The following is a 22,149-nucleotide window of genomic DNA, read 5'->3' as shown; positions in this document are numbered from 1 at the left end:
ATTAGTGACTTTGAGCATGTTTTCATATGTCTCTGGGCCTTCTGTATGTCCTCTTTTGATAAGTGTCTATTTAGATTTTTTGCCCATTTTTTGATTGGATCATTTATCTTCCTTTTGTTAAGTTGTATGAGTTCTCTGTAAATTTTGGAGATTAAACCCTTATCGGAAATTACTAGTGTTCCCATTTGACTGAGGTTGGTGGTTCATGTATTAGTGGTACCTGATGGAGTGGGATTGATAAAGAGGAGTATACTGTCCATGCTAATGCATTTGACACTTATCCTGAAGATAATGGAAAACCATTAGGGAATTTTAAACAGGGAAGATGTAATAGGTTTTATTTACAGCTGTCCAAAAACTGAGAAGCTTTGGTTTCCAAAGTGGGTTTTCTGATAGTAACTTTACCTCCTAACTACACAACCCTTCTCACTAGTCACTGTCCTCCTTTTTAAAACAATTAAACTCAATTATTTCCTTCCTTTTTAAAACAATTAAACTCAATTATTTCACTTACTGCTTATATCAATAGCACTTTCCCTCATAAAGTTCTCAGCCATGTCTTTTCTTAAGATATGCTTGGCTCTTGAACTGTTTGTAAAAACACTTGAAGCAGTGTTGAGAGATAAGATTATCTTTTTAGGTTTTATGATGCCAGAAATAATTTTTAAATGCCTTTTAAAATATATAACAACTTGACTTATACCAAGTGCTTATCAAAGATTGGATAGAGTTTATCAGCTTCTGGAGGAAGCAAAGCTTAGAGTTGAAAATCACAACCTCTGTGGTCAGCTGTCTTCAGAACCTAGCTCTACACGTATAGAACATGTAATCTTAACCTGAATATTTTAAATATCTCTGTATGATAGTTTGTGAGGATTAAATGGTATATATCCAGTACTTAGCACAATACTTGTGCATGCTACCTGTGCTGTAAGTCATAGATATTATTTTGTTATCTCTTTGGATCCTCAAAATAGCACTACAAAATGACTGTGTAAAGCAGTCCTTTGCTTTGTGAATTTTGAAAATAGAAATCTGAGGATATACTTATAATCACTCAATATTATCTGCGTAATGTATAATATTCATTATTCTTTCTTAAAGTTCTTTTTCTCTGACCCTGGAGTTCATGTAACCAAAATGCAGGTTCAGCTGCCTGACACAATGAAAGCCAAACTCATAAGACAAGTGCTGGTGCAAGAGGAAAGAGGTTTATTCAGGAGCAGCAACCTGAGAGAATGCTGGATGGCCATCTCAAAGACTATGTCCCTTTTCTGCTCAAAGCCCCCAGTTCTTATAGGATTAAGGAGGGAAGGGATATTCTTTTCTATCCATTCATCTTTTTAGCTTTTGGTGTGCGAGGGCCCTGTCCATTCATCTTTCAAATATAATATAACCTCTATACTATTGAGTAATTTACATACTCCATTTAAAGTGTACCTTAGTGTAAGAACGCCCTCCTGTGCCAACTTGGCCAATGGGGGAGAGTTCCTGGCATTCCCTGACTATCTATGGCAAGGGGCGGGAAACTTTTTTCTGCCAAGGGCCATTTGGATATTTATGGTATCATTTGCAGCCCATACAAAATTATCAACTTAAAAATTAGCCTGCTATATTTGGTCAGACATTTAATTAACTCACCCCATATGCCTTGGCATGGCCAGACCAAATGACTTTGCAGACCTTATATGACCTGTGGGCCTGATGTGGCCCATGGGTCTGATGTTCCCCATCCCTGGTCTATGGTAATAGCCAGGGTTTTATAAGTAAATATATTGCGATTATCCTCTGGTTGTTAAATCTCAACATTTTATAATCACTTCTGGGACATTTTCTTTCTTTATAACTATAATTACCTACTCAGTTCAGTTTGTTCAAATTTATAATTCATAGGTTATATACATTTGCTTGTTCTGAAGGTTAATTTTTTAATATATTTCTCATCAACTCATTCAATTTTTTGTGTTTTAGACTTTATTTTCTCTTTTGTACTCTATTCTGGTTTCTATAAAACAGTGTTAATTTTTACTTTCTTTAGTTAGGTATATGATTATTTTCTAGGATTGCCATCTTTATTTTGTTTCCTTTTTTTTTCTCCTCTTTTGCTTTCCTTAAGTGAACAAATATAATATAACCCCTATACTATTGAGTAATTTACAGACTCCGTTTAAAGTGTACAGTTTCGATGTTTTCACAAATATATATAGGCCCGTAAAAACACTATCCTAATCAAGATAAGAACTGATGCCCTGGCCGAGTGGCTCAGGTGGTTGGAGCATTATCCCTTACACCAAAAGATTTGTGGATTCAATTTCCGGTCAGGGCACATACCTAGGTTACAGGTTTGATCCCCAGTCAGGTTGTATACAGGAGACAACTGATCAGTATTTCTCTTTCACATCCCTCTTTCTCTTTCTCCTCTACCCTCTATCTCTTCTCTCCTTCCCTCAGCCTCTCTGTCTAAAATCAATAAGCATATCCTTGGGTGAAGATTTTTTTTTAATAAATAAAGAGCCCAGCCAGTGTTTCTCAGTGGTTAAGCGTTGACCTGTGAATCAGAAGGTCAGGATTTGATTCCCAGTCAGGGCACATGCCTGGGTTGTGGGCTCAATCCCCAGTAGGGGACATACAAGAGGCAACCAATCAATGATTCTCTCTCATCATTGATGTTTCTATCTTTCTCTCCTTCTCCCTGTCCCATCCTCTCTGAAATCAATAAAAACATATTTTTTAAAAAGATAAGAGCTATTATATTATCCAAAAAAAAAGTATCCTTAGCCCCTTTGTTTCCATTTTTGAATGATTTCTATTTCCTCTTTCATCTCTAAATACATAGACTTCACCCCTCCACACACACACTGGTTCCTGTGGCCAATAACTTTGTTGGTTTCCACTGTATGTCTAGTGCTTGGTGTAGTGCTGACATAATAGGCATTCAATACCTATTTCTTCAGTGAATTCTCATGGCAAATTTTGTAATCATTACCTTTCAGAGGTTATTTCAATCTTAGTGCTACAAATCCTTTTCATTCATTCTTTTTTTTTCAGTTTCTTATGCTTTGTTGTGTTTTTCTTATGATTATTGGTATTTTTCTTGAAGGTATTTTTTTTTATTGCCTATGGCATTTGGTAAGTTCATGTATTCAGTAAATATTTGTTGAGCACCATCTCTGAACTAGGCACTTTAGATCCAGTAGTAAACAAGAAAGATAAAAGTTCCTACTCTCTGGGGCTTATATTCTAGTAGGAACGCTCATAAGAAGGAAGATTTCTGCTCTCTTCCTCACTCTGTTATCTACACACAGTACTTTTCTCTCTATTGGTGTTACTATCCATTTTATTATACACCACACACACACCATAATCCCAAGGCTGTGGTATGAGAGATAAGAGCCTGAACCAAAATGCAGACTGAGGATTTGCAGAAGTAGAAGGTTGAATCAGTAATACTTTGTGATTGAATGAATATAAAGGAAAGGAAGGAATCTAGGATGAATCCCCAAATGTCTGACTTGGACAGTGGTTGTATGAAGACACTCCTACCTAGGAAGGAATACTGGCCATTGGAGGCAAGGGGAAAGAAAGATGGTGTTCAGTGGGAGAATCTGTAGTGGTTATAGTGATTGGGTCATATGAATGTGGAAGTCAGAAAGGCGTAGGTATGAAAAAGATTTGGTATCCAATGGCATATAGTATAGATAGTTGAGCACAAATGCAATTACTGGAGGAGATTTTATTAAAAAGAAAAGAGGTACATTACAGAGCCCTAGAGAATACAATGCATAAGAGGCAGCAGAATAAGATTCGCCTACAAAGAGGATTAGTAAGAAGTAGAGTACAAGAGGAGAAACCAAATAGCTATGGAACTCTCCTTTAAGTGAAGCAAAAGACTACAAACACTATCATCTAACTCATTATAAAAATTACTGACTTTCAAAGATTTTATTAAAAATTAAATTACCTAAAATTGGTGGCTTATTTATGTTTCTAAATGTTACTAATAGTTTCCCATGGATTCTTTTTTTTTTTTAAAATACATTTGTATTGATTTCAGAGAGGAAGGGAGAGGGAGAGATAAAAACATCGATGATGAGAGAGAATCATTGTTCGGCTGCCTCCTGCATGCCCCATACTGGGGATCTAGCCTGCAACCCAGGCATGTGCCCCAATGGGGAACTCCTGGTTCAGAGGTTGAAGCTGGGCTTCGCATGGATTCTTTAGCTGGTGTTCAAAGTTAAGAGCAATCTGAGATGCTACAAAAACTACAGAAAATTGTGTCTGATATGTTTGACATGGGCTGCTTCTCCTTAGCCTTGTCTTTAATCTGGTACAGATGAGTGGGCCTGGGGGTAAAGGCCATGACCCTCTGAGTGTGAGAGTATATCAGGTTAAGGACTCTTGACCCAGCAGCAATGGCTAATTATCCAGGCCCATCTACCCTCTATGCACACACTCTGGTATGACAGTGATGCGAGGAGAGGTAGATAATAATTGCAGTAAGGAATAGCAAGAGGAAAGAGGAACAGTTTTCATTTATGGAGTCTTTTTCTTGTACCAGGTTCTCTTTCAGATTCAGACACTCATTATAAAGCTTACTCTCTCCTCCCCTAGCACCTCTTTGAGGTAGGCAGGATTACCTGTCTTACAGATAGAAAACATGGGTTATGTTAAAGAAGGTTGGCCAGTTTCACACAAACAGGGAGCTAGAGCAAAAATTTAAACCTAAGCCTGTCTGATTTGAAAGCCTTGTTCTTGAACTGCTATCCCATATTGCATGTGATTTATATGGGGGGAGGAGAGTGTTAGGCGTGTGGATGTATGTGCATATGTGTTTAATCTGCACTCTCTACTGAGGTAAGATCCTGAAGTGGATGTTAAGTTACACAAGAGGAAGAAACAGCCAAAACATGGGACAAGATTGTAGAGCTTCCCCGAATCTGACTTAGATCACTGCCTTGGTGCATTCATATGTGGTGCACTATTTCCCCTCGTAGTTCTTGCTTTGTCTCGGTACATTAAAGGTTCAATTATCCATGTAAATGGAGGGTAGCCACATGTGAATAACTCTATAAAGAATCAGCAATCTAAGGAGCATTTCAGGAGCAGTTTGCCATTTATATGTGACTTGTTTGGGGTAGATTTATATCCCTAAATATGTTTGCTTAGTCATCCCAGAATTGTAATGGATGGGCCTGTCCCCAGAGCAAGCATTGAAGTGAATTATCCATAGGAGAATATCAGACAGTTCATTCCTAAGGAAGAGCTTTTAAATTTATTTAAAAACATAGCTTCAGAGATACTGATACCTTTTCTCCCCCACCCCAAATTTATTTAGAACTTATGCTATCAGGAAGATAAGAGATGCCTTCAGAGAAAATAAGAATATGAAAGATCCTGTGGAAATTCAGGCTCTAGTGAATAAAGCCAAGAGAGACCTGGAAATGATTCGTCGACAGGTAAGAAAGTTCAATGATGTACTATTTTTCATTAAGAGTTTAAAGCTTTGACACATCCCCTTGAATGCATGTCACTATTTTTGGTATTTATGATTTACACAGAATCATGAGACTGTTCCTTTTACTCATATAAACATAGAAAGATGACCTATTATATTATTGAATTCAAGGAGAACATAAAGGAAAATATCAGCTTTCCAGAGTTTCCAGGGAATGCATCCTTTGGGAAGCTGAGTTCTCACATTTAACTAAAGGTTGATGCTTTAAGTATGGGAAACTTCCAAAAAATGTTCTCTTTGTAAGATATATTACACATTTGTATATGGACATATGTCAAAGAGTATAAATGTATTCTACTTTTCTTAGTATTTTAAAATCATAGTTCAAGATAAGATTGTCTTGAAGACATGGTCATTGGTGAGGAAATGAATTTTGTTGCCACATGGAAGGTGTATCTGCAGGTGGAAATGGTGTGAATAGCTGCTTTGGGATTGACCCCATAAAGGACCCTGGAAGGTGCTTTTGTTTTCATCTTGTAGAAGTGCCAGGGACCACCTTGATTTGTGCTTGCCTCTCTCTTTCTCTTGAGGTAGAGTGGAGCAGTTGCTACAACATGGTCTCTGGGTAGTGCGATATATCCATCCTTCTGCAAAATTCATTGGAAAGCTAAAGACTAAAGTAGCTTACTATCAGTTGGCTTTCTCACTCTCTAAAAAAACATATACTTTTCACTATTTTCCTTGAATTTAGCAGTAATCACACCATAAGCTTCATTTCTGCTTCTATTTGTTTTATTCTCTTACTTGCAGTAAATTTGTTTATAAAGTGTGGAAGGGAAGCCCCTTGCCATTTTGCTAATTTCTGTTTGTGTTTTGGAAAGAACTTCTTTAGCGTCATGAGGAGATGCCAGCTTGAGGACATATACTTTTCACTATTTTCCTTGAATTTAGCAGTAATCACACCATAAGCTTCATTTCTGCTTCTATTTGTTTTATTCTCTTACTTGCAGTAAATTTGTTTATAAAGTGTGGAAGGGAAGCCCCTTGCCATTTTGCTAATTTCTGTTTGTGTTTTGGAAAGAACTTCTTTAGCGTCATGAGGAGATGCCAGCTTGACTAACATTATATCATATCATAATATATTAACATATATTCGTCATGCTTGCCTCTAAACAGAATTCAAAAAAAAGAGAAGCAGTATTAAAAACTGTAGTTTTCATTGTATATCAAAACTAGAGGCCCAGTACACAAATTTGCATACCAGTGGAGTCCCTTGGCCTGGCCTGCAGGATCGGGTTGAAACCGGCTCTCCGACATCCCCCAAGGGGTCCTGGATTTCGAGAGGGCGCAGGCCAGGCCGAGGGACCCCACTGGTGCATGGGGGCTGCAGAGGGATGCAAGAGGTTGGCCAGCTGGGGAAGGCTCCAAGACATGTCCGGCCCATCTCACTCAGTCCCGATCAGCCGGACCCCAGCAGCAAGCTAACCTACCGGTCGGAGCATCTGCCCCCTGGTAGTCTGTGCACGTCATAGTGACTGGTCAACCAGTCGACTTTCTGCCCCTGGTGGTCAGTGCACATCATAGCGAGGGGTTGAGCGGCCTTAGCATATCATTAGCATATTACACTTTGATTGGTTGAATGGACAACCAGACACTTAGCTTGTTAGGCTTTTATTATATAGGATTAGAAGTCTTGTTCTATTCCCTTATAATGAAACAGTCTGTTCCAGAATACCATTTCAGGTTCTGGTGACCCTCCTTGAGTACTGTAGTTATTTAGCAATAGAAATAACTTTGCCACATTCAGACAAGCCTAGGAAATTATCTTTGACTAAGGTAAATGGGTGGAAAAAATAAGACTTGTGGTGGAAAATAACTCGTATGCTTAGTATAGTTTACAAAGAAACTGATCTGCACATTTGCATATACTTTGAGAGTAGCAGATTAATGAGTTGCATTTTGAGAACTAGAACAGTGGCACTACCCAGGCATCAGTGGTTGAAATTTGTGGAACCTTTAACATTGGAACTTGTCCTTCTTTTGCATAAACTCAGAAAGATTTACCTCTTTGGCACTTTCCCATGTAAAAGTTGGCAAGCATCACCAAAACAGGCTGGTTTCCTCTTCTAGTGTAACTTTGCTCAGAGTAGAAAATGCTTAGAAAAGGTTACCTTTAAGTAATCTGTTCCACAATTTCAGCTGTGTCTTCTGAAATGCTAAAACTACCCTCTAAAAAAAAAAAAAGACTAGATTGGCTGTCATCAGACATCCCCAGTGAATCCACTTAGAGGCCCAGTGCCCAACCCAGGACTGCCAGTGCCCAGAGCTTCCATAGTAACTAGTACATCAGCTAGTAACTACGTGATTGATCATGTGATCCCTAAAGGCCCTGCTCAGAGAGGCCCTGACAAATGAAAGCATTCTCATTCAATCAGAAAACTAGTTAGCCAATTATAGGTCAACAACTGGGAGGTTTCTGTTCACTTCCCTTTCACATCAAGACTGTTCCTGAATTCAAGAATAACATTTACCATAGTTGGCTTATGAGCTGTGGTGGACTCCTGGAGCCACCTCACTCTAAGCTGGTAAACTTGACCTTGGCGAAAAGGCCTAAAATAAAGTAGCATCTGTATTTCCTTCTCACTGGCCACTGTAATAACCTTCTAACTTGCTCCAATTGCCCTTGTCCCGAAATGTTCTATTCTTCGCACACTGCCAGAATGAACTTTATAAGGAAAATCAGAGCAGGTTTCACACAGGTCACAATGCTCCAGGGGCTTCGTTGCACTCTGACAATGAAATATGATGTCCTTATGAAGTCCTCAAAGGCCCTCCATTGCTCTTGTCTCCCTTGCACTATGTACCTTCTTCATATCCCTTGTATATCTCCAGCTTGTTCCCATCTCAGAACCTTTGCACCTACTGCCTGAACTAGTTTCTCCCCTTTTCGATTCCCCTTTTCCCTCAGACTTTTGCTCAGACTTCACTTATCACAGAATCTAAAATAGCCTCCTTCCCTCTGTCACTCTATCACCTTACCCTGCTTTAGTTTTCATTACAGCACTTATCTAACCAAAAATAACATTACTGTTGTCTGTTTTCTCCTTTCCTGTGAAGACAGGGATCTCACCTGTCATGGTCACGGCTACCTGGTATGTAAGAGCATGGGCTCTGGAGCCAGCCTGACTGTGTTCAAATCCTTATTCAACCTACTGTGACTTTGAACCAGATATCTAACTTCTCGGTGCCTTGTGTAAAGTACAGATGACAACAGGCCCAACTTCATGGGTTATAGTGAGGATCAAATAAGTTAACATATGTGAAACCCTTAGAAGGATGCTAGCACATAGTAAATACTATTGTTATCCAGAGTATCTAGAATAGCCCCCCATAAAGTTGGCTCTTACTATTTATTTGTGGACTAAATGAATATATGAAGAGTTTGGCCCCTGAGATCATACAGTGCAGTAAAGGAGTCTGTGCCACCAAATTGTGGTATCTTGCTGGCTGCTCCAAACCTCTCTTCAGAGAGATTGAACCTTGAAAGGAAAGCAGGAATCTAATAAGGATCTTGAGACATTACCCTCATGAGCTGTACTGTCTTTATATCAAGTCCCTCTTTCACTTGAGTACTTGGGCCCAGAGACCATCAGGATGCACATCAACCTCAGCATCACTTTTCCACAGATGAGAAAGCTTACTGCCGCCTTTCAAGCTGCCAGATGTGCACATCCATAAGGCATTTTACTCAAATTGAATTCCTTCATCAGACTGTCTCCTCTCTCAACAGTGTCCCCTACTTCCCTGCTTTCAACTCAGTCTTTCAAGTGGATCTTTTTTCTAACTTTTCAGTCACTCAGTCAGCTGTGATGCTGATGATACAGCGGTAAGCATGGTAAGATTTTGCAGTTCTTAAAAAGTCTCTGTGCATAGATTTCCTTCTTTCTGGAGGGTAGCAAAACCAAGGTGCAATAAAGCTAGATGCCTTGTCCCTGGCTAATGACCAGATCTGTGTTCAGGTCTTCCAGTTCCTTAGAGCAAACTCAGAAGTTCAAGGACGTGAGCGCCTGAGGCAGTACTTCCAGTTCCTTAGAGCAAACTCAGAAGTTCAAGGACATGAGCGCCTGAGGCAGTAGATAAAGATAATCTTTTTTTTTTGTTTTGTTTTTTTTCTAAGATATTTAAGGACCACATCAACCTAGCTCCGCCTCTCATCAGAGTCATTCTTTCTTTATATCCTTAGTGCACAGAAATAGTTAATCTTCATTGTTGCAACCCTGAAGGATTCGGGAGAGCATCTGCATTTCTTATTAGCCTTTCACACCACACCTAAGGATTACTCTGATTTGAGGAAGTAAAATGGCAGATTGTTTTTCCTCCATTATTAGTAAGGCAGGCACCTTTTGCTCCTTCTTTATCATTTTGGTCCACTAAATAGAAGTCTAACATACACATGTTCTTTCTTTGACACTTTTGGAACAACTTCCTGAAAATTATAATTAAGTCTGGCAATCTCTATTTCTTTCCAGCTATATGCATTATCTTACATCCTATAACTAGTAAAGAAATTCTTCCACCTTTCTATAAACTTCCATTATTTTCATATAAAATCATTCTATAAAGACGATTGACCCTGGCAGTTTGTGTGAGTTCTTCCTCTCTCCTGATATCAAGTTCTGGACTAGCCTCCACTAAACTGAGCTTTCCTGTCTGCTCCCAAGTCTAAGACAGAGTACATAAATCTCACTTGCTTCTGACTGCATTATTATTTTTTAAATATGTAGACTGATGCTTTGGTCTAATTTTGGTTTATCTATATAGGTATAGGGGTAAGTACTATATATATATTCCATGTTCAAAGGCTGTTAAATCGTGTTGTTTACTCATATCTTCAGAAAAAAAATCACTTCTACTGTCGTGGTAAACAACCTGCTTCCCTGTTTATAATGGTCTGGCCCTCTAGCAACTTCAGCGCAAAATTATAGCTATTTTGCCTACAAACGTCAGGTGGTCATAATAATCTGGCCACTCAGTGTATATTTCTGTTCTATATTAAATGAGTGAATAATAGATGAGATCTAGGATGGAGACAAGGAGTTTGTCTCCAAAGAGTCAAAATGAGAAATAACTTCTACAAGGTTCTGATGGACCTCATAATTCCATCCCAACTTTTCCTCCAAAAAGCTCATAAGGTCAATTCATAATTATATTTATTGAGTGGGTGCTCAATAAATGTTTAGGAAAAGAAATTGTGGGCACAGAATTGCAATATATACAGTATATTTGATTTATTGAGCGGATTGTGTTTAATGTAGCAAAGAAGCCAGTCAGGCAGCAGGAAGAAGTCAAATTAGGAAGAAACTAGTATTGACATTAGGGCTTGAGGAAAGCATTTTAATCTTTCTTTTTTCTATTACTTAAGACATTATTGCTTTTCAACTGCTATTTAATTTTCTTTGAAAGAAGATGTTCTGCTTAGAGATAGGTGCTAGTGCTGGTGATGTGTCATCTACTGGAAAGGTTGGGACCAAGAGAAGTTTTTGGAATTCATGATGGTCAAAACATAGGGTGGGGCAAAAGTAGAAGCACCCAATTTATCCTCACTGTACAATTACATACTACAGCAACAATATATTTTTCCATCCAAATACTTAAGTGACAGATAAGGCTAATTCCAGTTCTAAATTTCTGTAGTTCAATATCTGTCCCCTTCTTCTTCACTTGCAGAAACTTACTGATACACTTTAGAGTAATTTACTCTATGCTCAGCTTTCCTTGACCATTTTTCACCAAGATCTTAACTCTGTAGTTTAGGCTACATATGAGAAAAGTTGTAGCCAGCTATGGACAGGGTGGGGTGAAAGTAGGTTTACGGTTGTTCATAGGAAAAATAAAACAATCTATAATAATAAAAGCATAATATGCTAATTAGACCAGACATCCTTCCGGACATCCTTCTGAATGACCTTCCGGATGAAGCCGGGGCTGCGAGGGAAGCCCGGGTCCCGGGTTTCAGCAAACTCGTGTGTTTACCTATGCCGCCATCTTTGTTTCTCTCGATAAAGATAATCTTAAGTCATCCCCCAATTTTGTTTCTAAGATATTTAAGGACCACATCAACCTAGCTCCGCCTCTCATCAGAGTCATTCTTTCTTTATATCCTTAGTGCACAAAAATAGTTAATCTTCATTGTGGCAACCCTGAAGGATTCAGGAGAGCATCTGCATTTCTTATTAGCCTTTCACACCACACCTAAGGATTACTCTGATTTGAAGAAGTAAAATGGCAGATTGTTTTTCCTCCATTATTAGTAAAGCAGGCACCTTTTGCTCCTTCTTTATCATTTTGGTCCACTAAATAGAAGTCTAACATACACATGTTCTTTCTTTGACACTTTTGGAACAACTCCCTGAAAATTATAATTAAGTCTGGCAATCTCTATTTCTTTCCAGCTATATGCATTATCTTACATCCTATAACTAGTAAAGAAATTCTTCCACCTTTCTATAAACTTCCATTATTTTCATATAAAATCATTCTATAAAGACGATTGACCCTGGCAGTTTGTGTGAGTTCTTCCTCTCTCCTGATATCAAGTTCTGGACTAGCCTCCACTAAACTGAGCTTTCCTGTCTGCTCCCAAGTCTAAGACAGAGTACATAAATCTCACTTGCTTCTGACTGCATTATTATTTTTTAAATATGTAGACTGATGCTTTGGTCTAATTTTGGTTTATCTATATAGGTATAGGGGTAAGTACTATATATATATTCCATGTTCAAAGGCTGTTAAATCGTGTTGTTTACTCATATCTTCAGAAAAAAAATCACTTCTACTGTCGTGGTAAACAACCTGCTTCCCTATTTATAATGGTTCTTCCTCTCTCCTGATATCAAGTTCTGGACTAGCCTCCACTAAACTGAGCTTTCCTGTCTGCTCCCAAGTCTAAGACAGAGTACATAAATCTCACTTGCTTCTGACTGCCTTATTATTTTTTAAATATGTAGATTGATGCTTTGGTCTAATTTTGGTTTATCTATATAGGTATAGGGGTAAGTACTATATATATATTCCATGTTCAAAGGCTGTTAAATCGTGTTGTTTACTCATATCTTCAGAAAAAAAATCACTTCTACTGTCGTGGTAAACAACCTGCTTCCCTGTTTATAATGGTCTGGCCCTCTAGCAACTTCAGCGCAAAATTATAGCTATTTTGCCTACAAACGTCAGGTGGTCATAATAATCTGGCCACTCAGTGTATATTTCTGTTCTATATTAAATGAGTGAATAATAGATGAGATCTAGGATGGAGACAAGGAGTTTGTCTCCAAAGAGTCAAAATGAGAAATAACTTCTACAAGGTTCTGATGGACCTCATAATTCCATCCCAACTTTTCCTCCAAAAAGCTCATAAGGTCAATTCATAATTATATTTATTGAGTGGGTGCTCAATAAATGTTTAGGAAAAGAAATTGTGGGCACAGAATTGCAATATATACAGTATATTTGATTTATTGAGCGGATTGTGTTTAATGTAGCAAAGAAGCCAGTCAGGCAGCAGAAAGAAGTCAAATTAGGAAGAAACTAGTATTGACATTAGGGCTTGAGGAAAGCATTTTAATCTTTCTTTTTTCTATTACTTAAGACATTATTGCTTTTCAACTGCTATTTAATTTTCTTTGAAAGAAGATGTTCTGCTTAGAGATAGGTGCTAGTGCTGGTGATGTGTCATCTACTGGAAAGGTTGGGACCAAGAGAAGTTTTTGGAATTCATGATGGTCAAAACATAGGGTGGGGCAAAAGTAGAAGCACCCAATTTATCCTCTCACTGTACAATTACATACTACAGCAACAATATATTTTTCCATCCAAATACTTAAGTGACAGATAAGGCTAATTCCAGTTCTAAATTTCTGTAGTTCAATATCTGTCCCCTTCTTCTTCACTTGCAGAAACTTACTGATACACTTTAGAGTAATTTACTCTATGCTCAGCTTTCCTTGACCATTTTTCACCAAGATCTTAACTCTGTAGTTTAGGCTACATATGAGAAAAGTTGTAGCCAGCTATGGACAGGGTGGGGTGAAAGTAGGTTTACGGTTGTTCATAGGAAAAATAAAACAATCTATAATAATAAAAGCATAATATGCTAATTAGACCAGACATCCTTCCGGACATCCTTCTGAATGACCTTCCGGATGAAGCCGGGGCTGCGAGGGAAGCCCGGGTCCCGGGTTTCTGCCAGTGGCTGGAGGGAAGCCCAGGTCCCGGGTGCTGGACGGAAGCTGGTGCCAGCAGCCAGGGGAAGGAAGGCCTACTCTTGCACGAATTTCATGCATTGGGCCTCTAGTAATTAATAATAACCCAGAAATAAACTCTGTATTTCACATACTCTACTGTAAACCTACTTTTTCAGTCTGTTCAATATATAGTTCCTCTGCAGCTATAAAAAGACTTCTTTTTACAAGAATTTAAACTAATTGTCTCCCTCTCTGCTTTTTCTAGAAATTCCAGTAAATCTTCCAGTCTGGGGCAATAATATGCCCACCCATAGGTGGCATTCTTGTAGAAGAAATGCCTCTTGGTTGAAGATTTCCCATTAAATTTACTTGATTCCTCCAAGGTTGACATACACAAAACAAGATTCCATTTCCTTTCTAGACAAAGCCTTGCTCACCTCTGCATTTTTCATATCTCATAATAGGTCTTGTGCATATTTCCATGTTCAGAAGAGCTCAAGAGGAAGGCACTGGTAATGCTAATCATAGAAAGTTTTTGCACGAGTTTTATTTGGGAATTTTTATTATCCTCCCGTCTAGTTTGCTACAGCTGTTCGCTCTTGAATTCCTTGAACTGTTTTTGTTTCTGAAGCATCTAAAGTGGAAGTAGATAGTAACAACTCTGGAGCAGAAAGTACACGGATCTCAGCTCTGATAGTAATCTATTGTGTGATATTGGGCAAGTTGTTTGTTTGCCTTATTTACCACATCTATAAAGAGATGATTTTATTGATGAAGGTGGTGGTGGTGATGTTGTCAGTGTTCATTGTGCCCTTTCTATGTGCTGACACTATGTGCTAAGCACTTTGAATATGTTGTCTCAGTTTCTCCTAACAGCAGCCTTCTAAGACCATACCAGTATCCTTGGGTTAGAAGAGGAAAGTCAGACTTGGCATGTTTTACTAGTTTTCCTGAAGACACACACTCAGAAGAATGGTGAGCCCACATCTATTCTTATATTTTAGCCAGTTCTTAGAATAGAGATCAGACTGCAAGTGGCCTTATTTTGGCAGAAGGTAAATGAGACTTCGGATGTGAGAGAAGACAAGATTTGTACTTCTTTTTCTAATTGCTCATTTAGAACTCTTATTAAAAGCTAACAGCTTACTGTCTGTAGTCTTATGAATAGTTTATCCCAAGGGCTGATCTTATTTATCATTTCTGAAAAACACTTTCACTCTCTCTGCCTTCAAAAGAAAAAATACAAAAACCACAGTCTGAAAATGTTAAAGGTCAGCCACCTTATTTAAGAAGTGTTTGCTCAGAATTTCCCCACAGATCTGAAGGTTGCAGCTCCAATTGTGCTTTTCTTGACAAGCTATCACTGAAGTGCCCTTCAGTGGAAACCTTTTGATGCCTTACTGCTTGGCTCATCCTTTCAAGCAATCAAAGTTAATTCAAGTCATGCTTATGCTGAAGATCTTCTCCCAAGATGACAAAGGAACAATGTCACATCTTCTAAGAAGGGTAATAGAAGGGGCACACCCTGTTCATGTTAATTTGTGTTTTCTGTACCACATCCTCTGAGGCACAGGGAGATACTGACACTCCCCCCAAGTCCAGTGTGTATATGAGAACATGTACTCATTTTCTGAGCATTTGATATCTGTAGTTGGATTTTTTTTCAAATTTGATGGGTTTCATTTGTGTGTGTATGTGTATATATATATATACACATATATAAAGGATAGTTTTATTTGTGCCTTTTGAAAGATTTCTCCTAATTATACCTGTATCATCCTAAAAAAAACAACTTGTTTTATTCAAAGACATAATAATAGTTGGTAAGGGAAGAGGTTTTGAGCAAGATACACCTAAATTTAAATTCTAACAAGGATGATAGCTTCCTTAGTCATGATATTTAATCTCTCTTAAAACATTATCATTTAATTTTTCTACTAAAGACAAAGAAATACCATTCTTAATGTTAGTTTTGTACTTGCTATGTTTTGGAAATATCAAAGCCAAATGGTATGTCAGAAATTTCAATTCTTCCTTTATCTAATAATTAAGGCTGTCATTTTATGGATTGGTCAGTTATAAATAAGCAAAAAAACCCTAAATATTCTCTAAGATGTAGCATTGTAATAATCTTAGTTTTATTTAATAATGCTAGTACACAATTAAATCAGTATTTTAAATATTTTCCTTTTCTTCAAACATTTCCACTTCATAGAATACTTTTCTTCTCCCCACCCATCTCACCTCCTTAATGTAGTGAAAAAAGACTTACCCCAAGTCACAAGGATTCCTCTTCAAAGTCTATCAAAAATTAGTGATTGCACCATCAAAAATTCCCTGACCTTTTAGGCCTCATCTATAAAAAGTACACAATTGGGTGCATTAATTCCAAGATCTCTAATAGCACAAGAATTTTTTTTATCAATCTGCTGTACTTAACAAACCTAAATGCCTTGTTGAAATTGGACTGGGGGTTTCAACAGGTTATTCCTGAATTTTACTAATAAGTTAGTGTATTCCAGAATTGCCTGCACGGAGGTAGATTTGCCATCAGAGCCCAATAAATACTCAATCACTGAATGCTGTCTGGCCTAGGAGCCAGCAGAGATGGGTTCTGCTCCCAACCGCCTCCTTGGCAGCTGGCAGGCAGTCCTCATATGCAGACCTCCTCCTGTAGGTAAGGGGAAGGTCATGCCATGGCTCTCTAAGATCCCTTGCATGCCTGACATTTTCTGATTCTGAAAATGATCATTAGGTTACAGAACATACCTGTGAAGGAATTAAGAACTATAAGGGTGAGTTATGTCACTGACCTTCTCTATTTACTAAATTGACTTTAAAAAGAAAGCTTGATTCCCCAGATCTCACAGATAACATGTTTTGATAAGCGTGGGAGAGTAACTAGATTACATAATGCTGAGTTATGTAATGTTTATTCTTCATAGTCAGCCTCAGCAAGGGAACCAATTCGAGAAAATACTTTGGCAATACTTCATAAAGCTTTTAACACTCAGTGATGACAGGAATGTTACATGGGTCAAGCTGAGGAACAGCAGTTGCCCTTTCGTACAGGTGACAGGTTGTAGATAACTTATTGACAAATGAGGTTTTCTTCACCAAGACTCAACAAACCTAGAAAGAGTGGGATGGGGAAGGGGAGACTGTAAAAAGAGAAAAAAATAAATTTTTCTCTAGCTTTGAACTGGGTTCTGTCTTAGTGCCAAACTTAGTGTTTTGCTTTTTTTCATAACTCTATTATTAAAGTTTGCAGCTAGCTTTGTAGCTGTATTTTTCATAATATTAAAGTATTTTTCTAATTGGAAATTTTTTTAAAAAACTGAGCTCATTTTCTCCTACAAGACATTGACCACTCTCTTCTACTCTAGGCAGTTTAGCGAACCATTAGGAACAAGCTTATTCCTGTCTCTTTCTGTACCATGCGGAGCCTGTCACATGGACATCATACTTTATGTCCTGCCTTCGCAGCATTTCTGTTGCTTCGTGAATGGAAGCACCTGAGTCTCACTTAAGCTGGATTGCAGGATCCTTGAGGGCTGGGCCTTCTGTGGCCACTGGACGAGCACAGCACCTATACCCCATTCCTGAGGGAAGGCTTTCAATGCCCTTCCTCCCCCTTTCTTGCCTGCTAAAATCTTGTTGCTTCTGGGCCACCAAACAATAAAATGTAACTATAGATTTATTACATGGCTTTGCAATGATGTATTAGTAAGTTATCTCTGCCCCTAACGCTCTCACCTTCCAGAGAACCAGGGTTTCTTGTTCACCATGGTATTTCCAGTGCCTCAGAGATGTAGTAAACACTGCATGAATGCTTAATAAAGGCAAGGTGGTTTGGTAGGAAGACACAGAAGGAAACACTGGTTCTAGCCAATGCTCTACGTCTGACTCATGGTATGATCTCCAGTGAGTCCTGTTCGGTTTTGTTTTGTTTTTGTTTTTTTGGTCTTTTTATTAAAAATATGTTTTTATTGATTTCAGAGAGAGGAAAGGAGAGGGAGAGAAAGATAGAAACATCAATGATGAGAGAGAATCATTGATTGGCTGCCTTCTGCATTCTCCAGCCTGGGGATCTAGCCCACAACCCGGGCATGTGACTAGAAATCGAACTGTGACCTTCTGGTTTATAGGTTAACGCTCAACCACTGACCACACCGGCTGGGCCAGTGAGTCGTTTTTTAAAGAACTTTAAATTTTATTTTTCAAATACAGTTTACATGCAACATTAGTTTCAGTTGTACAGCATAGTGGTTAGACAATCGCATACATTACAAAGTGGTCCCCTCTATATTTCAAGTACTTACCTGGCAATATACATAGTTATTACAATATTATTGACTTATTCCCTATGCTTTAATTTACATCCCTGTGACCTATTTTTTTCTAAAAGAATGCACTTTTTTAAAGATATGTTTTTATTGATTTGAGGGAGAGAAAGGGAGGTAAAAGGAGAGAGAAAGAAAAACATTGATGAGAGATTCATTAGTCGGCTGCCTCCTGAACACCCCCTACTGGGGATCAAGTCCACAACCCAGGTATGTGTTCTAACTGTGAACCAACCAGCGACCTCTTGGTGCATGGGACAATCCTCAACCAATTGAGCCACACCAGCCAGGGCCCTGTGGCTATTTTGTGACTACCAATTTATAGTTCTTAATCCCTTCAACTTTGTCACCCAATCCCTCAACCCCTCTCCCCTCCGGCAACCATCAGTCTGTTCTCTGTATCTGTGGGTTTGTTTCTATTTTATTCATTTATTTTGCTCTTTAGATTCCACATATAAGTGAAATCAATATGCTACTTATCTTTCTTTGTCTGAATTATTTCACTTAGTATAATACCCTTAGGTCCATCCATGCTATCAAAAATTGTAATATTTTCATTCTTATTTATGGCCAAGTTATACTCCATTGTATATAGGTACCCCCTCTTCTTTATCCATTCATCTATTGATGGACACTTAGGTAGCTTTCATATCTTGGCTATTGTAAATAATGCTACAGTGAACATAGGAGTGCATATATTTTTTTCAAATTAGTGTTTGGGGTTTTTTCAGATATATATCCAGAAATGGAATTGCTAGGTCATAGGCAGTTCCATTTTTAACTTTTTGAGAACCTCATTCCAGTTTTCATCATGGTTGCTCCAAACTGAATTCCCAACAACAGTGCAGGAAAGTTCCCTTTACTCCACATTCACACCAACACTTGTTTGTTAATGTATTGATGATACCAATTCTGACAGGTGTGAGGTGATATCTCGTTGTAGTTTTAATTTGCATCTCTGATGATTAGTGACATTAACCTTCTTTTTCTATATCTATTGGCTATCTGTTTGTCCTCTTTGGAGAAGTGTCTATTCAGGTCCTCTGCCCATTTTTAAATTTGATTGTTTTTTTGGTGTTGAGTGTTTTATCCATTCTTCATAGATTTGTATGTTAATCCCTTATGGGATGTATCAGTGGCACATAGCTTCTTACATTCAGTAGGTTGTCTTTTTGTTTTGTTGATGGTTTCCTTTTCTATGCTAAAAGCCTTTTAGTTTGATGTAGTCACATTTGTTTATTTTTTCCTTTGTTTTCTTTCTCTGAGGAAATATATCAGAAAAAAAAACATATAGCTAAGGGAAATGTCAAAGATTTTACTGCCTATATTTTCTTCTAGCAGTTTTATGATTTGGAGTCTTACATTTAAGTCTTTCTTCTATGTGATGTAAGCAAGTCTAGTTTCATTCAATATTCCCAACACCATTTGTTGAATAGACTGTCTTTACCTCATTGTATGTTCTTTGTCAATATATTAATTGAACATATGCTCATGGGTTTATTTTTGGCCTCTCTAGTCTGTTTCATTGATCTATGTATTTGTTTTTATGCCAGTACCATGTTGTTTTGATTAGTTTAATATCAGGTAGCATGATACCTCCAACTTTGTTTCTCTTTCTTAAGATTGCTGTGGCTATCAGGGTCTTTGTGTTTCCATGTACATTTTTGGAGTATTTGTTCTAGCTCTATGAAAAATGCCATTGGTATTTTCATAGGAATTGTGTTGAATCTATAGATTGCTTTTGGTAGTATGGATATTTTAATGATTTTATTTTTTTATTTTACTATAAGCACAATACAAATTTATTTCTCTTTTTTTCCTTAAGATTTACTTTATTTTATGTATATTTATTTTTTTAAATAAATCTTTATTGTTGAAAGTATTACATATGTCCCTTTTTCCCCCCATTTCCCTCCCTATTCCTCCTTCCACCCAAGCCTTCATCACCCTACCATCTGTGTCCATGGCTTATGTACATACGTTCATTGGTTGATCTCCCCTTCTTCACCCTCCCCTGCGTTCCCTCTGAAGTTTGACAGTCTGATCTATGTCTCCATGTCTCTGGGTCTATTTTTGTTCATTAGTTTATATTGTTCATTAGATTCCACATATGAGTGAGATCACGTGATATTTATCTTTCTCTGACTGGCTTTCTACTTCCATCCATGCTGTTGCAAATGGTAAAAGTTCCTTCTTTTTTACAGCTGTGTAGTATTCCATTGTATAAATGTACCACAGCTTTCAAATCCATTCATCTGCTGATGGGCACTTAGGCTGTTTCCAAGTCTTAGCTATTGTAAATTGCACTGCTATGAACATAGGGGTGCATATATTCTTTCTAATGGGTGTTTCTGAATTTTTGGGATATATTCCTAGAAGTGGAAACACTGGATCAAATGGTAGTTCCATTATAAATTTTTGAGGAAACTCCAAACTGTTTCCACAGAGGATGCACCAGTCTGCATTCCCACCAGCAGTGTATGATGGTTCCCTTTTCTCCACATGCTCTCCAACATTTGTCCTTTGTTGATTTGTTGATGATAGCCATTCTAACAGGTGTGAGGTGGTATTGCATTGTTGTTTTGATTTGCATCACTCAGATGATTAGTGACTTTGAGCTTTTTTCATATGTCTCTTGATCTTTTGTATGTCAATTTTGGAGAAGTATCTATTTAGGTCCTTTGCCCATTTTTTAATTGGGTTGTCTTCCTTTTGTTAAGGTGTATGAGTTCCCTGTAAATTTTGGAAGTTAGCCCCTTATCGGATGTATTATTTGGATATAACATTGGCAAATATGTTCTCCCATGCAGTGGGCTCTCTTGTTATTTTGTTGATGGTTTCTTTTGCTGTGCAAAAGCTCTTTATTTTGACGTAGTCCCATTTGTTTATTTTTCCTTAGTTTCCATTGTCCTAGGAGATGTATCTGTAAAGATACTGCTATGAGAGATGTCTGAGATTTTGCTGCCAATGGCTTCTTCTAGGATTTTTATGGTTTCATGTCTTACATTTAGGTCTTTTATCCATTTTGAGTTTATTCTTGTATATAGTGCAAGTTGGTGGTCTAGTTTCATTTTTTTGCACGTATCTGTCCAATTTTCCCAACATCATTTATTAAAGAGACAGTCTTGACTCCATTATATGCTCTTGCCTCCTTTGTCAAATATTAATTGAGCATATCGTCTTGGATCGATTTCTGGGTTCTCTGTTGTGTTCCATTGGTCTATATGCCTGTTCTTGTGCCAGTACCATGCTGTTTTGAGTACAGTGGCTTTGTAAAATAGCTTGATATCTGGTATTGTGATACCTCCAACTTTGTTCTTCTTTCTCAAGATTGCTGTGGCTATTTGGGGTCTTGTTTGATTCCATATAAATTTTTGGAATATTTAGATCCTATTTTTAAAAGACAATAATTTTTATTATATAAAATATGTTTAAAAGATGTAAAAACTTATTATGGAGTAGATAAACAACGAATGGGTTACCAAAGAGATCAAAGAAGAAATAAAAAGCATCCTGGAAACAAATGACAATGAAAGCACAACCCAAAATCTCTGGGACACAATGAAAGCAGTCCTTAGAGGGAAGTTCATTGCACTACAGGCCTACCTCAAAAAACAAGAAAAACTGGTAATAAGTTATCTAACCCTACAACTTAAAAAACTAGAAAAAAAGCAATAAGAAAAGCCCAGAGTAAGTAGAAAGAAGGAAATAATAAAGGTCTGAGCAGAAATAAATGACAGAGACCAAAAAAGCCTATCTAATAAAAAGGGAATATGCTAATTGACCCTCATGCTGTCACAAAGATGGCGGTGCCCACAGCCAATAAGGAGGGAATATGCTAATTGACTGCCCCGCCCTCAGAGGTGGTGGCGCCCAGAGCCACAAGATGGTGGTGCCCAGTCTCCTCAGCCCCGCCAGGGAGGCGGGCCCGGCCACTCCGCACGCCTGCCTCCGGAATCTACCAGTCCCCTCAGCCCCACAGCTACCCAGGGCCAGCCCGAGGCACAGGCAAGCCTCAGATGGCGGCTGCCCAGCCGCCCAGAGCCGGCCTGAGGCTCAGGTGACCAGGGCCAGCCGAGGCTTGTGCTGCCGGCAGTGGCAGCAGCAGAGG

At 38.2% G+C, this 22,149-nt stretch overlaps 1 protein-coding gene across 5 annotated transcripts in view; it reads left to right on the top strand.

Annotated features, from left to right (window-relative positions):
• The window catches only part of LYRM4 (LYR motif containing 4), a 132,314-nt gene that overhangs the window by 22,523 nt on the left and 87,642 nt on the right, over positions 1 to 22,149 (top strand). For 3 of the 5 annotated variants that reach the window (XM_005869645.2, XM_014542406.1, XM_014542405.1), the window contains exon 2: positions 5,336 to 5,456. In XM_005869645.2, the coding sequence (XP_005869707.1) occupies positions 5,336 to 5,456 (121 nt within the window). Of the gene's footprint in view, positions 1 to 5,335; positions 5,457 to 14,558; positions 14,671 to 22,149 lie in introns of all 5 variants that reach the window. The other 2 variants (XR_001362741.1, XR_001362742.1) reach the window with 1 other exon arrangement.

Source organism: Myotis brandtii, unplaced genomic scaffold, assembly GCF_000412655.1.
Source record: "Myotis brandtii unplaced genomic scaffold, ASM41265v1 scaffold300, whole genome shotgun sequence".
Taxonomy (NCBI): Eukaryota; Metazoa; Chordata; class Mammalia; order Chiroptera; family Vespertilionidae; genus Myotis; species Myotis brandtii.
This window is presented reverse-complemented; position numbering and strand designations above follow the sequence as displayed.